The sequence below is a fragment of the Pseudorca crassidens genome, chromosome 2, assembly GCF_039906515.1.
Source record: "Pseudorca crassidens isolate mPseCra1 chromosome 2, mPseCra1.hap1, whole genome shotgun sequence".
Taxonomy (NCBI): domain Eukaryota; kingdom Metazoa; phylum Chordata; class Mammalia; order Artiodactyla; family Delphinidae; genus Pseudorca; species Pseudorca crassidens.
The window spans coordinates 100,945,922-100,962,906 of record NC_090297.1 but is presented as its reverse complement, the minus strand read 5'-3'; the positions used below and the strand labels follow the sequence as shown (position 1 = coordinate 100,962,906).

Below are 16,985 nucleotides of genomic sequence, written 5' to 3'. Positions count from 1 at the left end.
CTAATCCATCTACACCACCTTAGCATCCCCCCTTGGACACTGTCAGCCTGCAGGCATTTACAACATGCCCAGATGAATGCAACCAATGACTAGGATATAACAAAGACAACTGGCCCTGCTGACAATTGATTTTCACCCAATGGCAGCAATTTGGATGGAAAGAAATGGAAAAATATAGGATAAGTCATCTTTTATGAGGTCAAGTCTGCAGGACACTAGGTCTGTCTCACTTCACGCAGCTATTGAAACGAAACTCAAATGAAAGAGTACCTAAGGAAGGAAGAGAAAAATAAACCACTCTCTAAGCACATTTACTGGAAAACAGTGTTTAACTATTGAAGGTTTAGGTTAGAATTTAGGATGATTCCTCTCTGTTAGATCCCTTAGCACTCTACCACTATTCCTAAAATCTTTCATAATCATACTAGTTTTTCATGACATCGAAAGCCAAAACAGCATAAGTTGCTGGAAAGTGTCTCAAATTACCTTAAAGACTACAAAGGATTTAGACTTCTACATGTAAAATGATCGTGGCCTCTTTTCTAGGCTTTTGGAGTATAACTTTCATAAGTCAGTAGGCCCACCAGAGTAATTAAATTAAATAGATTAAAATATACTGTTTACTGAGTTTTGGTGAAGTTTTATCTTGTGTATTTGAATGACAGGATAAAGTAGTATATTGCAAATTTCATATATTCCTTACTCTCTCTCTCTACTCCAGCCCCGTTTCAGCCTTTGGAAGTAGGTGTCTCCAGTACGCTGACACCGTTTGTTCCTTCAGCCATTGATCACATTACCCTGTAGCTTTCCCATATTCATTTTCTATGTCAAGACAAACCTCGTGGCCCTCTGTTAAGACAGCCTGATTAACGCTGTCTTTCATTAGTATTTCATGTTCCTGTTCTCCATTTTACCTGCACTCTGCCCTTTCATGTGGAAACCATCCTTCATATGAGCTGGAAATGCTCTTTCACTCACCTTTTCTTCTAAAGCCCTTAAGCTCGCTAATGCATGAATGGGTATGGGTATGGATGAAATAGTACTCAAATGTACACATGGTGTTGTGAAATATATCGATATTTTATTAGTTTTATTCCAGGTAAACACATTTAACCAAATTGCAAATTACATCACAATTGAAGTTAGATAGAAAATCCCACCACATAGGACTTCTGAGGTTTGGTACAGTAGTTTGTTTTGATGGCTTCATGTATACAATCACTATAGTCAGTATTACACTTGCCACACTTACAGCTTATAGCTACAGGGTAGGAGAAATAAGGAGTAACATGGCGTGGGCATCCTGGTATTTCTACAGTCTTGTACATGAAGTCTCTATATGTACAAACATCCTGGGACAGAGCATATTTGGGAAGAAACAGCTTGCCATTGAAGTCCTGAGGAAAGAATTAAAAAAGGAGCATACTGTGATAGGACTTTAGAAAGTATATAGATAATGGAAACAGATAAAAATCAATTCACTTATATTCCTTTGTCACAAACAGGACTGAAGGAGGATTCCTTAGTTCCATTCCCTGGTACTAACTCAACATATCCACACTAAATCCCATAGAGACAAAAGTGACACCCCCTCTTTTACCTTATATCATGAGAACAAGATAAGTTTTAAATAAATTTTGGAAGTAAAACTGTTATAAAATTATCTGTATCCACTGTGCTGAGTAGATACTGTAACCTGTGTACTCTACCTCTACAGAGCCAATAACTGTTAGATTTTGGAAATGAGGTTGTGTTTTATCTCATTTTCTCTCTGGATAGAAATGGACTGAGTCTAGGTTTATCTAATTTTCAGCTAAAAGAAGTGAAATGAACTACATACCCGTGTCATACAATATCCAGCACAGATGGTAGTGTTGATGGTTAGGCAGTAAGCACACTCTTTCCTTTCGACATGCATCATATACTCAGTTGGAATACAAAGAGCCATTGCTTGCCCACATGCAAGGCCAAAAAGCATGGACATCAGGAAGATAGCAGTCATGCTAAATCAAAGATAAAATTAAAGAATCTATTACATGTATCCTTTAGGACATTCAGAAGGGACATTCAGAAAGAGCTATAATGTGTGTGTATGTGTGTGTGTGTGTAAATATATGTATTTATTGAATGCCTTCTTTGTCCTAGGCCCTATATTAGGTGTTTTTACATAGTTAATACTCTCAGTAACCTTTCTTTATGTATTTAGATGTGGCTATGATCCACATACCCCATAGTGACAGAGCTCACATAGTGAAAGTCCTGTTTGCAGGTGCCACTTAGCTTCACTGGGCAGTGAAATGGCAAGCCTGAAACACTATAACAGAAAAGTGGCAGGGACACGTATGTCAACTAAGTACAAAATAATTCATTCAATGGAAACAATCAAAATACCTGCCTTTATCATTATAAGAAGTGAGTTAACAGGCTTCAGTAAGGGCTTTCCCAGAAATGTGCTTTTCTAAAAACTTTGATTCAATAACTTAAAAGGCCAACAAACTGGTCATAGTAAGAAAAGGCAAAGAAATCAAGGAAGTGCATAATCAAACTTCAGTACCAGCTCAATGCAAACAGTCTTGCATATGATTCTACCCAATGCCTGTCAAGAAAGACAAGGCTAAAGGTCAGCTAAATCTACCACTGGTGTTAAGGGGCTAACCCAGAAATCTAAAAACCCCTCTTCTCAACCCTTAGGATATCCTTTAAGGTTGAAAGAATTAGAGTTGGAAAAATAAAATTATTTTACACAGAAATTGTATGGAATTCATTATCTTAAAAAGATTGTGGAGGCAAAAAATACAGATTGACACAATGAGAGTAATACAATCAAGGATGACAGGTCCATTGTAAGTTAGCCAGGAAAGTAAAATAAGTTTTGGGTGAACGGAAGACAACAGAGGATCCACTGTGCCTCAGGCAGAATACGTATCTCTATAGAGCCTGTCTGATGAAGAGTGTGTTCACTATCAACTGGACTTTGTAATGAGTTGGATAATGTTATGACTTATAATTATTTAAGTTTTGCTACTGAGAGAGGGTAATCAAGTTTCAGACTTTTGGATGTAAGTTGATCACTTCAAAGATTGTACAGTTAGCTAGGCATATTTGGATTTTTTTCCTTCTCAAGTATCATTGTCAGAAAAGAAAATACATATCTTAATGGAGTAGTATTACCTTTGAACACAAACTTGTTTTATTATTCTATTAAATAAATTATAATTCATTAAATGTTGTTATTCAATCATGAAAAATGTATCAAGATTTTTCTCAATTTTTTCCTCAAATCTATCAATTATATCCCAAGAGCATCTTTAAGCTACATACACTGAAACTTTCATTAACTGAAATCTCATAGACTCTGCCTCAGTTAACAAGAATTTTTGTCTTTAATCAGCTTGTAAGAAAAAAATGAAACCACATTCAACAAGCTACCAGGTATTTATTTTAAATGTCAACTTCCAGAGATTAGTGGCCATTCCTACCAGTCTCCTGTTTGGAGAATGAGAATTGCCGATAAATTAGACAAACATATATTGAGCATTTAAAGTAGGCACTGACAGACACAAAATGGATAAGCTATGGTCTTTGACCTCAAGGGCTGACAGTCTAGTGTAGGAGATAACTATGAACACTAATAATAAGAATACATATTGTTTAACTGATAACACCAAGTGTTGGTGATGATTTTGAGCAACTAGAACTTTCATATGTTGCTGGTGGGATGGTAAAATGGTACATACAAATAGTTTGAAAATCAGTTTGTTTCTTATAAAATTAAACATACACTTAACTGATCACCCAGCAATTCTACTCCTAGATAGCCACTCAAGATAAATAAGAACAAATGTTAACAAAAAATAGGTAGTATTTTAAGTGCTCTGAATGACTTGAAATTATCACTCTGACACCCACAATAATCAAAGTTTTTTTTCCTATATAGACAAGGAAGTGAACTAACCCATTAAGAAGTGTTTTCTGGTGAATACTTTCAAATAAAATTTGCATATTTAAGCATTCCTTGGAGGTTTTTTGGTATTTCAATCACGGAGCAAAATTATAAGAATTCCTTGCTCATGGAGTCTGGTTTTCTCAGTGCTTCACAAACGTGAGCTCCCTCTATGGTATAGAGCTGGTTCTATTATTTTAGAGCCACAGACTTAGAGGATCCTCTGCAGGATCTTAAAAATATCGACTGAGGGACTTCCCTGGTAGTCCAGGGGTTAAGACTTCACCTTCCAATGCAGTGGGTGCGGGTTCGATCCCTGGTCGGGGAGCTAAGATCCCACATGCCTTGCGGCCAACAGATATAAAACAGAAGAAATATTGTAACAAATTCAATAAAGACTTTAAAAATTGTCCACATCAAAAAAAAAATAGACTGAGTAAATGATATAAAATATTCACCTGTCATGATCATATGGTTCTTGCCCATCTAGCCAGCCAGCTACTGAATTTTTGCCATAGGAAATAATTAACTTCACATATTTTAACTTTTAGCTCTATGTTCTATATAAAATAGATATGTGCTGACCTAGTGGTGAGAATATTGGTCCTGGAGTTAAGGAACAGAATTCTATTTCAAGATCTCCCATGGATCTATGAGAAATCGACTAAAATAGTGAATCTATCTGGGCCTAATTTCCCCATCTGCAAAACAGAAAAAGACAAGTACACCTGATCCTTTTTAAAACTGTAGAAGAAAAAACAGTTTTGGAACTTTTACCCATTGTTGTCATATTCATTATGGACACTTTAGATTGTCTGAAGTTCCTCTTATAAATGTAAAACTCCAAATTAACAAAAAGAAAAATTAAAAGTGCTGAATCAGCAGCAGCAGTAGCTATATAACTTAGTAAAGAAAGTAAGAATTATTCTTTCTCCTTTATTGCAAATAGTAAAACTTCACCCAAAGAATCCTTCTGGGGCTCAATTTCTTCAGCTGTAAAAGAAAAGGCTTAGAACCACAAGATGATCAGGAAGGACTTTTCAGCACAAATAGACTATGATCCTATGTGATAAATTAGTGTCCGGTCCCTGGTCTAAGAGATAGTGACCTAGAATTATGCTTCTAGGTTTTATTGCAATTGTGTGTAACTGAGAAATTAAGAAATTTGTACCTTCATTTTTCCATATACTCCTTCCTAAAATCATAATAAGTATAAAACAATACATGTGAAGCACTTGGAATGCTACAGAAAACTATGTAACTATATAATACTGAGTATATAAATCAGTGTTAGTTAATACCTCCCTAGATGATCTGCCACAGTTTCTCCTTTATTGTCACCTGGATTCTCATCCTCTGTAACTTAATTGCCTCTTTTAAAATCATTCATAAATGATTTATTGAGCACCTAAACAGAGGTGTGATTTTAGGCCCTAAATAATGAGAGATGCCCTTTTCAGTGCCATGACCACTATGTCTACACTTTCAACATTTGTACTTATTCCAAGATTATCCTCTTTCCTTTGCCCCTTACCCAGCCTTTTCTCTCATCTTTTTGTTCTCACTACCTTCATTCTTAAGCACATTTCTCTCTAATCTGCTAATTGCCTTCACCAATCTTTTCTCCCCAAATCCCTTACTGTGCTATGAAAAGAATCAATTGTCCACCCTGTGAACTCCAGGAAGTTCACTAAAGCAATACAGTTTTCTAGAGAGCAAAATGTACTATAAGTCAGGTGTGTGCTTTGGAAACTATCCAAGGGGGGTTAGCTATAACTAAAACAATAAAGAGTAAATTACCTCTGCAGGTACCCAAAACTGAAGTTATTCCCCACTTTTCTCAGAAGTACATTATCATCAAAGATAACCATTAGTAATTGACAGGATTTAATACACAGATTATTTAACTGATTAAAACATTTAAATCAAATGTAAATAGTAAGGGAAGGCCATGAATATCAATCAGCCTTCATTAGGAAATTGACCAATTTTTCCTCTTCTTTCAAGTCAGTAGAATATTTTCTTATCCTTACATATGTAGTTCATTCATCTTCACCTATCACTGAACAATTTTGGAGCAATAACTAGAATTTCTAGAGCCTATCAAAGCAAATTGTCACTCAGCATTTGCCATTTTGAAATAAATGCTAAAATGATGAAAATGAAAATAATTTAGAATAACAACATTTCATTTCACAATGCCTTCTCAGTGTAGACACCTACCTTACTTTGCATTGGGGAGCTGATGCTGTAATGACCCAGACTAGAAGCTCTTGGTTCATTTTATACCCTTCAGGATAATTCCTCTCTGATCTTCTTGTTTATATAATCACGTTTGAATTACCGCTTCCTTATCTAAAAACCATCTATTGAAAATTCATACTGAACCCCAAATAAAATGTGTTTAGACAAACAATTTCACAACATCTTCCTCTGGAAACTCTGACATTATTGCAGCACGAATTTCCTTTTCTCCTATTTCAAAATAAAATTACCCTTGTAAATATATCCTTTATTAATATTTATTAATAAAGGAGAAAAACACAGAAGGATAAAAAACAAATTCAAAACAAAAAACCCTTAAACAGGGCTTCCCTGGTGGCGCAGTGGTTGAGAGTCCGCCTGCCGATGCAGGGGACACGGGTTCGTGCCCCGGTCCAGGAAGATCCCACATGCCGCGGAGCGGCTGGGCCTGTGAGCCATGGCCGCTGAGCCTGCGCGTCCGGAGCCTGTGCTCTGCAACGGGAGAGGCCACAACAGTGAGAGGCCCGCGTAGCACAAAAAAAAAAAAAAAAAAAAAAAAAAAACCCTTAAACATCATCTAAGTAAGTCTTGGGAATGAAAATTTTTGGGGGGCTTGAGTGCCCCAAATTTTACCTAAATGTTCATTTAGAGATATATATAATTATTGCTCATCTCATCTATAAAGCAAAGGTAACTTCTTTATGGTAATCCAGGACAATTGGCATACATCTTGCTGATTAAACCCTCCCCAAAATTAGTTCAAAATATCGTATTTGTTTTTTCTTTGGATTTAAAAAATAATAAGTAAAATTTACATGTGGGAAACAATATCATTTAAGTAAATGGCCAAATATTTTGAGATGTCAAAATGATTGAGTGCAAATCCTGGCTCTGCCATTTACTAGTTATATGACTTTAGCATGCTTGAGCTCTCTTTACTTCCGTTTCTTTACCTATTTAAAGATAATATCAGTTTCTTAAGAACTGCTTTTGCTGCATCCCATAGGTTTTGGGTTGTTGTGCTTTCATTGTCTTTTGTTTCTAGGTATTTTTTGATTTCTTCTTTGATTTCTTCAATGACCTCTTGGTTATTTAGTAGCATATTGTTTAGCCTCCATGTGTTTGTGTTTTTTACGTTTTTTTCCCTGTGATTGATTTCTAATCTCATAGCGTTGTGGTCAGAAAACATGCTTGATACGATTTCAATTTTCTTAAATTTTCCGAGGCTTGATTTGTGACCCAAGATGTGATCTATCCTGAAGAACATTCCATGTGCACTTGAGAAGAAAATGCATTCTGCTGCTTTCAGATGGAATGTCCTATAAATATCAGTTAAGTCTATCTGGTCTAATGTGTCATTTAAGGCTTGTGTTTCCTTATTAATTTTCTGTCTGGATGATCTATCCATTGGTATAAGTAGAGGGTTAAAGTCTCCCACTATTACTGTGTTACTGTCAATTTCCCCTTTTATGGCTGTTAGCATTTGCCTTAGGTATTGAGGTGCTCCTATGTTGGGTGTATAAATATTTACTATTGCCATCATCAAAAAATCTGCAAACTATAAATCCTGGAAAGGGTGTGGAGAAAAGGGAACCCTCTTGCACTGTTGGTGGGAATGTTAATTGATACAACCATTATGGAGAAGAGTATGGAGGTTCCTTAAAAAACTAAAAATAGAACTACCATATGACCCAGCAATCTCACTACTAGGCATATGCCCAGAGAAAACCATAATTCAGAAAGACACATGGACCCCAATGTTCATTGCAGCACTATTTACAATAGCCAGGACATGGAAGCAACCTAAATATCCATCAACAGAGGAATGGATAAAGAAGATGTGGTACACATAAACAATGGAATATTACTCAGCAAGAAAAAGGAACAAAATTGGGTCATTTGTAGAGACATGGATGGACCTAGAGAGTGTCATACAGAGTGAAATAAGCCAAAAAGAGAAAAACAAATATCATATATTAATGCATATATGTGGAATCTAAAACAATGGTATTGATGATCTTATTTGCAAAGCAGAAATAGAGACACAGATGTAGAGAACAAACATATGGATACCAAGGGGGAAGGGGGTGTGGGATGAATTGGGAGATGGGGATTGACATATATACATTATTGATACTATGTATAAAATAGATAACTAATAAGAACCTACTGTATAGCACAGGGAACTCTACTTGATGCTCTGCGGTGACCTAAATGGGAAGGAAATCCAAAAAAAGTGGATATATGTATACGTATAGCTGATTTACTTTGCTGTACAGTAGAAACTAACACAACATTGTAAAGCAACTATACTCCAATAAAAAAAACTAGCTCACAAATTTTTTTAATTTTTTAGAATTTAAAAAGTGATAATATTAGTGTTTATGTAAAGCACTTAACACAGTGTCTGGCGTATAATAAGTGCTCAATAAATGGGAGGAAATCTATAATAACTCAACTTTTTTATTTAAAAAATATTTAGTTACAGAACCTAGTACATAGTAGGCAATTATTACATTTGTTGAGTGCATAAATGGCTGAGGGAGTGCATGAATAAATAATTACTGAATTTTTGGTACCAACATACACTTTTCTCCATTCCATAGTTGTAACTCAATTTTACCCCTTTTAACCCATTTGCGTCACTGTAACAAAGGCAATATGCCAAAAGTTCAATGAGAATATCCCATTGCCCTCAGCAAAAAGTCTAAACTCCTTAGTATTATTTACCAAGTCCCTCACAATGTATTTTATCTCTCTAGTTTTATCTTTCACCATCTCCCACCTTCCCCCTACCTTCCCTACCTTTTCTCCACTTCCTATGTTTTTCAGCCACACTGCATGAGTTCCTCAGATTAGTCACATCCTTTCTTGCCTCCAAGTCTTTTCATATGTCATTCCTTCTATCTGAAACATTTGCCTGATCCTTCATTCCATGCCTCATCTTATCCAACTCCTGCTCATTCTTTTTTTTTTAATGGGTTGCTCCTTTTTTATTTAAGATTTATTACTTATTTATTTATTTTTGGCTGCATCGGGTCTTGGTTGTGGCACGCGGGATCTTCGTTGAGGCATGCGGGATTTTTCGCTACAGCGCGTGGGCTTTTTGTTGCAGCGTGCAGGCTTCTCTCTAGTTGTAGTGTGCAGGCTCCAGGGCACGTGAGCTCTGTAGTTGTGGCGCATGGGTTCCAGAGAGCATGGGCTCTGTAGTTTGTGGCACAGCAGGCTCTCTAGTTGAGATGCGCAAGCTCAGTAGTTGTGGCGCACGGGCTTAGTTGCCCCGTGGCATGTGGGATCTTAGCTCCCTGACCAGGGATCAAAGCTGCATCCCCTGCATTGTAAGGCAGATTCTTTACCACTGGACCACCAGGGAAGTCCCTCCTGCTCATTCTTTGCAAAGCCTTCTCTGTTTCCCCAACGTCTTTCTCATGGTTAGTGGTTTTAAGAGAATTAGAGGAAATATATAGAACATCTGGCACATGGTAGATGCTCAATAAATCATAGATATTATAGATTATTGACAATCCCATTAGTATTCACTTATCCTAGTCTATATTATTAATAAAAGTTATTGAAAAAAAAAGAGGCCTGGTATAGCTGAGTCTCCTTGGAGGGGAGATGGGAAGGTCAAGAAAGAATCTAGGATATATACCAGAAAAAGTCATTTTGGAGCCCTCAAATCTTGGGAATGTGAGCTACTGTGTAGTAAGGGAAGAACTATGAAAACAGGGAAAGGAACTTCCCTGGTGGCCCAGTGGTTAAAACTCCATGCTCCCAATGCAGGGGACCCGGGAATGATCCCTGGTCAGGGAACTAGATACCACATGCCACAACTAAAGATCCGCATGCCAGAACAAAGATTCCGCAGGCAGCAACGAAGATCTTGTGTGCTGCAACTAAGACCTAGCGTAGCCAAATAAATAATTTTTTTTTTTTAAAGAAAAGAAAACAGGGAAAGTGGAAACGAGGGTGTCAAACTTAACCTGCTTCATGTGATGCTATGTTAAGACAAGAGTATGGTAACTCTGGGAACATTAGATGTTTGTTTCTAATGGAAGTAGTATCTCTGTTGTATGAAGTAGATTCAGGAATTCAGTTTCTAGCAGATTTATACACACGTCTCTGGGAAATATACATACATATAATAGGTAACTGATAAACACTTGGCCTACTACTAGAAGAACTATGATAAATATCATACATTTGAGTAATAGTTTTCTTTTCAAAAAAACTCTCACATATGTGATCTCATGCTGTTAAAAGAATCCAGGCAGATTGAACTTGCACTTCTGGCCTAGATTTACTCTCCCACATAAAATAACTATAAATAGGACAAAATATATGAAACAAGGTACTACACACACATTGAATATTAGACAGCAAAGGAAAGTGACCCCAGAGAAATGGGATGCAAAACAAGCATACTATAGCTTACTTCCTGGAGAAAGTTTCTGGCCTACTGGTGTAGGGACGGGTACCAAGGAAGAGGCCAGAGGTGTCCCCAAAATGAGGAGATGGACCTGGGAGTTCTTGGAGCTCAAGGCACCTAGAGTACAAAAGAAGAGTACTGGAGAGGAGAGAACTGTGCAGAGAGAAAATTCTAGAGATGTGTAGAGGATCTCTTTGAGTATTCAGCTAAAAACTGATAAACTCATGCCTGATGAGGCTGAGAAAATAAATTTCTGAAATGTTTAAAAGGACAGTCCTGGGACTCACACAGATATAGGAATAGCACATGTTCCAACCAGCAACAGTGAAAACTCTCCTGATTCATGGGAAATTGAGTCATATACTTACAAAGATTTTGCCTCATTTGTGGGGAAAAATTAGCCCCAGACTAAATGTTATTCTGACCCTGCCTAGTAAAACTTAAAAGCAAGATCCCAAAGGATCAACTGTTTACCAATAACAGAACTGAGTCAAATAAGAAAGCTGAATAATATTTATAGAAATACAAAAATATCTGTGGAGAACAAATAGTAGTTACCAGTTGGGAGAGGGAAGGGAGGGAGGGGCAAGATAGGAGAAGGAGATTAAGAGGTACAAACTACTACAATAAAATAAATAAGTTACCAGGATATATTGTACAGCACAGGGAATATAGTCAATATTTAAGAACTTTAAATGGAGTATAATCTATTAAAATATTGAATCACTATGTTATATACCTGAAACTAATATAATATTGTAAATCAACTATACTTCAATTCAAAAAAAGAATACAACAATATCTGGTACCCAAAAAAGTATAATCTACAATATGTGGCATTCAATGAACAAATTACTAGACATGCAAAGAAGCAAGAAAATACAACTCATGATGAAGAAAAAATTAATCAATTGAAACTGACCCAGAAATGATATATATAATAGAATTAGTAGACAAAAGAGATCAGAACATGACATTACCAAATGAACACAATAATTTTCCAGTAACTGATGCCAAAGAAACGGAAATTTGTGAGTTACCTGAGAAAGAATTCAAAATGATTATTTTAAAGAAGCTCAGCAAGATTCAAGGGAACATAGACAGACAACTCAATGAACTCAGGAACACAATATATGAAAAAATAAGAACTTTAACAATGAGATAGAAATCATAAAAAATAAAGAACCAAACAGAAATCCTGGGGCTGAAGACTATGTAATCATATTGAACTCTCAGATATGAGTTAAAAGACAGGTCTGTTGAAAATAACCATAGCTACAATATTTTGTTAATGAATACATGGTATAAAAAGATGTAAATTGGGGCACCAACAACATAAAGTTGGGGGGCAAATAAATGTGTAGAACATTTATGCAAATTAAGTTGTTATCAGCTTAAAAACAGACATAAATATGAGATGTTTATATAAGCCTCACAGTAATCACAAAGGAAAACCTATAATTGATACACAAATGAGAAATAGAAAAGAATCAAAGCATAAAACTACAAAAAGTCAGCAATTCACAAAGATGGCAAGAGAGGAAGAAAGAAAAAAAGAACTACAAAACAGTCAGAAAACAATTAACAAAATGATAATAGTAAATTCTTAAATATCAATAATTACTCTAAATGTAAATGGTTTAAATTCTCCAAAAGACACATAGAGTGGCTGAATGGATTAAAAGAAAAGTCTCAATAATATGCCTATAAGAGACTCACTTAAGCTTTAAGGATATTCATAGGCCAAAACTGAAGGATGGAATAAGATATCCCATGCAAATGGAAACCAAAAGAGAGCAGGGACAGCAATACTTATACCATACAAAATAGACTTTAAATCAAAAGCTGTAACAAGAGACAAAGAAGGCCATTAAATAATGATAAAGGGGTCAACTCATCAAGAGGCTATAACAATTATAAATACATATGTATTCAATATTGGAGCACTTAAATATATTAAACAATGATTAACAGATGTGAAGGCAGAAATAAACAGCAATGCAATAACAATAGGGGACTTAAATACCCCACTTTCAATAATGGATAGATTACCCAGACAGAAAATCAACACAAAAATAGTAGACTTGAAATATGCTTTAGGCCACACAGACCTAACAGACATATATGCAACATTAATTCCAATGGCAGCAGAATGTACATTCTTCTTAGGCACACATGGAACATTCTCTAGGATAGATCATATGTTAGGTCACAAAACAAGTCTTAACAAATTTAAGAAGACTGAAATTATATCTAGCAACTTTTCTGACAACAATAGTATGAAAATACAAATCAATAATAGGAAAACTGGGCTTCCCTGGTGGCGCAGTGGTTGAGAGTCCTCCTGCTGATGCAGGGGACGCGGGTTCATGCCCCGGTCCGGGAAGATCCCACGTGCTGCGGAGCGGCTGGGCCCGTGAGCCATGGCCGCTGAGCCTGCGCGTCCAGAGCCTGTGCTCCACAACGGGAGAGGCCACAACAGTGAGAGGTCTGCATACCACAAAATAAATAAATAAATAAATAAAAATAATAGGAAAACTGGAAAATTTACAAATATGTGGAAATTAAAACAATATACTCCTGAACTACCAATGAGTCAAAGAAGAAATGAGAAAATGTCTTGAAACAAATGAAAATAGAAACACAATCTACTAAAACTTATGGGGTGTAGTAAAACCAGTTCTAAGAGGAAAGTTTAGAGTTACAAATGACTACATTAAGAAAAAAGAAAGATATCATAGACAACCTACAATTATGCCTCAAGGAATTATAAAAAGAAGAATAAACTAAGCCCAAAGTTAGCAGAAGGAAGAAAATAATAAAGATTAGAGCAGAAATAAATGAAATTGAGACTAGACAGACTATAGAAACCAATGAAACTGGGTGGAGTATTTTCGAAAACATAAACAAAATGACAAACTTTTAATTAGACTCACAAAGAAAAAAAGGGAGATAACTCAAATAAAACTATAAAGGAAAAAAGGGACATTACAACTGACAACAGAAATACAAAGTACCATAAGAGACTATAAATAATTACATACCAACAAATTAGATAACCTAGAAGAAATGGATAAATTCCTAGAAACTTACAAGCTACCAAGATTGAATCATGTAGTAATAGAAAATCTGAACAGATCAATAATGAGTAAGGAGATTGAATCATTAATCAAAAATCTCCCAAAAGTAAAAGCCTAGGACCAGATGGCTTTGCTGGTGAATTCCATTTTAAAAAGAATGAATACCAATCCTTTTCAAACTCTTCTCAAATAATTGAAGAGGAAAGAAAACTTCAAAATTCATTTTATGAGGCCAGCATTACACTGCTATTAAGCCATAAAAGGACACTAAAGATAAGAAAACTAGCTATTGTAAATAATGCTACATGGAAGCAACCTAAATGTCCATCAATGGAGGAATGGATAAGGAAGATGTGGTACATATATACAGTGGAATATTAGCCATAAAAAGGAACAAAATTGGGTCATTTGTAGAGACGTGGATGGACGTAGAGAGTGTCATACAGAGTGAAATAAGTCAAAAAGAGAAAAACAAATATCATATATTAATGCATATATGTGGAATCTAGAAAAATGGTATAGATGATCTTATTTGCAAAGCAGAAATAGAGACACAGACGTAGAGAACAAACGTATGGATACCAAGGGGGGAAGGGGGAGATGGGAGGAATTGGGAGATTGGGATTGACACATATACACTATTGATACTATGTATAAAATAGACAACTAATGAGAACATACTGTATAGCACAGGGAACTCTACTTAATTCACTGTGGTGACCTAAATGGGAAGGAAATCCAAAAAAGAGGGATTTTTATATATACATATATAAAAAATATGTATATACATATGTATGTATATACATATACCTATACGTATATGTATAACTGATTCATTTTGCTGTACAGTAGAAACTAACACAACATTGTAAAGCAACTATACTCCAATAAAAATTAATTACAGGGCTTCGCTGGTGGCGCAGTGGTTGAGAGTCTGCCTGCCAAGGCAGGGGACACGGGTTCGTGCCCTGGTCCGGGAAGATCCCACATGCCGTGGAGCAGCTGGGCCCGTGAGCCATGGCCGCTGAGCCTGCGCATCCGGAGCCTGTGCTCCACAGCGGGAGAGGCCACAACAGTGAGAGGCCCGCGTACCACAAAAAACAAAACAAAACAAAACAAAAACAAAAACAAAAATTAATTACAAAGAATTTACTCTGTTACAATGCCAAGAAGCAATCAGGAGAATACCATCACCAATAGGATAAAGCTAATCCAAGTTCTAATGGTCTAATATTCCCCATTAGTAGCTAAATAGTGCAACTTATGCTGAAATTCACATGGAGTTAAGATGGACCTATTAATTTGGAGGAATAATTAAATATGAACAGTCAGGAAAATGTAAATACGGTAGTACTATTTCTTTTTTACCCATCTCAAGTCTCTTTTTAATTTAGAAATACTAAAATGCATTATGCATATTGTGGTTTGTTCTCAAATGACCACATTTAGTATGTTAAGTTTTAGAGCATAGTAGTTTATTTAACACTAATTACAAATTCACTTATTGAATTAAATTTAAATGTTATAGCTTTTGTTATAGAGTTCCAAAGCTGAGAAAATATAAACAATTCAACATCTTTAAAAGAACAAAAAAAGGAACGAAATAATGCCATTTGCAGCAACATGGATGGACCTAGAGATTGTCATACTGAGTGAAGTTGTCAGACAGAGAAAGACAAATATCATATGCTATCGCTTATATGTGGAACCTAAAAAAATCATACAAATGAACCTATTTACAAAACAGAAATAGAGTCACAGATGTAGAAAACAAACTTATGGTTACCAAGGGGGGAAAGGGGGGAGACGGATAAATTGGGAGATTGGGATTGACATGTACCCACTACTGTATATAAAATAGATAACTAATAAGAACCTACTGTATAGCACAGGGAACTCTACTCAATACTCTGTAATGACATATATGGGAATAGAATCTAAAAAAGAGTGGATATATGTATATGTACAACTGAATTGCTTTTTTTTTTTTTTTTTTTTTTTGCGGTACGCAGGCCTCTCACTGTTGTGGCCTCTCCCGCTGCAGAGCACAGGCTCTGGATGCGCAGGCTTAGCAGCCATGGCTCACGGGCGCAGCTGCTCCGCAGCACGTGGGATTTTCCAGGACCGGGGAACGAACCCGTGTCCCCTGCATTGGCAGGCAGACTCTCAACCACTGCGCCACCAGTGAAGCCCCAACTGAATCACTTTGCTGTACAACTGAAACTAACACAACATTGTAAATCAACTATATTTCAATAAAAAATTTAAAAAACAAACAACAAAAACAATGGGATACTACTATGCCTCCATTAGAATGGCTTAATTAAAAAGACTGAACATACCAAGTGCTACTGAAGATGTGGAAGACTAGAACTCTTATACATTGTTGATGGGAATATAAAATGGTGACCACTTTTGAAAATATTTTGAAGTCTCTTAAAAAGTTAAACATAAACATACCATGTGACCTACCCATTCCATTGCTAGCTCTTTTTCCAAGCAAAATAAAAGTGCATGCCAACACAAAAACTTGTATACAGATGTTTTAGCAGCTTTACTTGTAGTATCCAAACCCTGGAAACAACCCAAATGTCCAACAACAAGTGAATGAGTAAACAGTGGTATAACCATATAATAGAATACTACTCAGCAATAACAATGAATGAACTATTGATGTTAGACATAGATGAAACTCAAAATAATTATTCTGGGTAAAGAAGCCAAGCAAAAAAGAGTGCATGCTTTATGACTCCATTTGTATAAAATGTTATGAAATTCAAACTAACCTATGGTACATGAAGTACATCAGTGGTTTCCTGGGGACAAGGGGAGAGACAGAGGATGAGATTATGAAGAATATGAGCAAAATTTTGGTGGATATGGATATGTTCATTATTTTGATATCATGATGGTTTTAAAACTTATTAAATTGAATACTTTAAATATGTGCCATTAATTGTTAATTATATCTCAATAAAGATTTTTATAAAACTAAAAAAAAGACAAGAAAACTATAGGCTAAACTCTTAAATGAACATAGATTCAAAAATTTTAAACCAATGTTAGCAAACCAAATTCAACAACAGATTAAAAGGATCATGTACCACGATCAAGCATAATTTATCCCTGGGATGCAAGGATAGTTCAACGTGAGCAAATAAATCAATGCAATATACCACATTAACAAAATGAATAATAAAAAGCATATGATCATCTCAATAGAAATAGAAAATATATTCAACAAAATTCGATGTCATTTCATGATAAAAAATCTCAACAAGTAAGGTAT

General features: G+C 35.7%; 1 protein-coding gene across 1 annotated transcript; it reads right to left on the bottom strand.

Moving 5' to 3' along the window:
* Positions 1–1,104: 1,104 nt before the first annotated feature.
* On the bottom strand, positions 1,105–2,002 carry TSHB (thyroid stimulating hormone subunit beta). The gene is made up of 2 exons (XM_067727366.1): positions 1,841–2,002; positions 1,105–1,397 (listed from the first exon to the last, which is right to left on the bottom strand). Exons 1-2 carry the CDS (start codon positions 2,000–2,002, stop codon positions 1,143–1,145), a joined length of 417 nt encoding a protein of 138 aa, XP_067583467.1. The 3' UTR covers positions 1,105–1,142.
* Between the last annotated feature and the right edge of the window lie 14,983 nt (positions 2,003–16,985).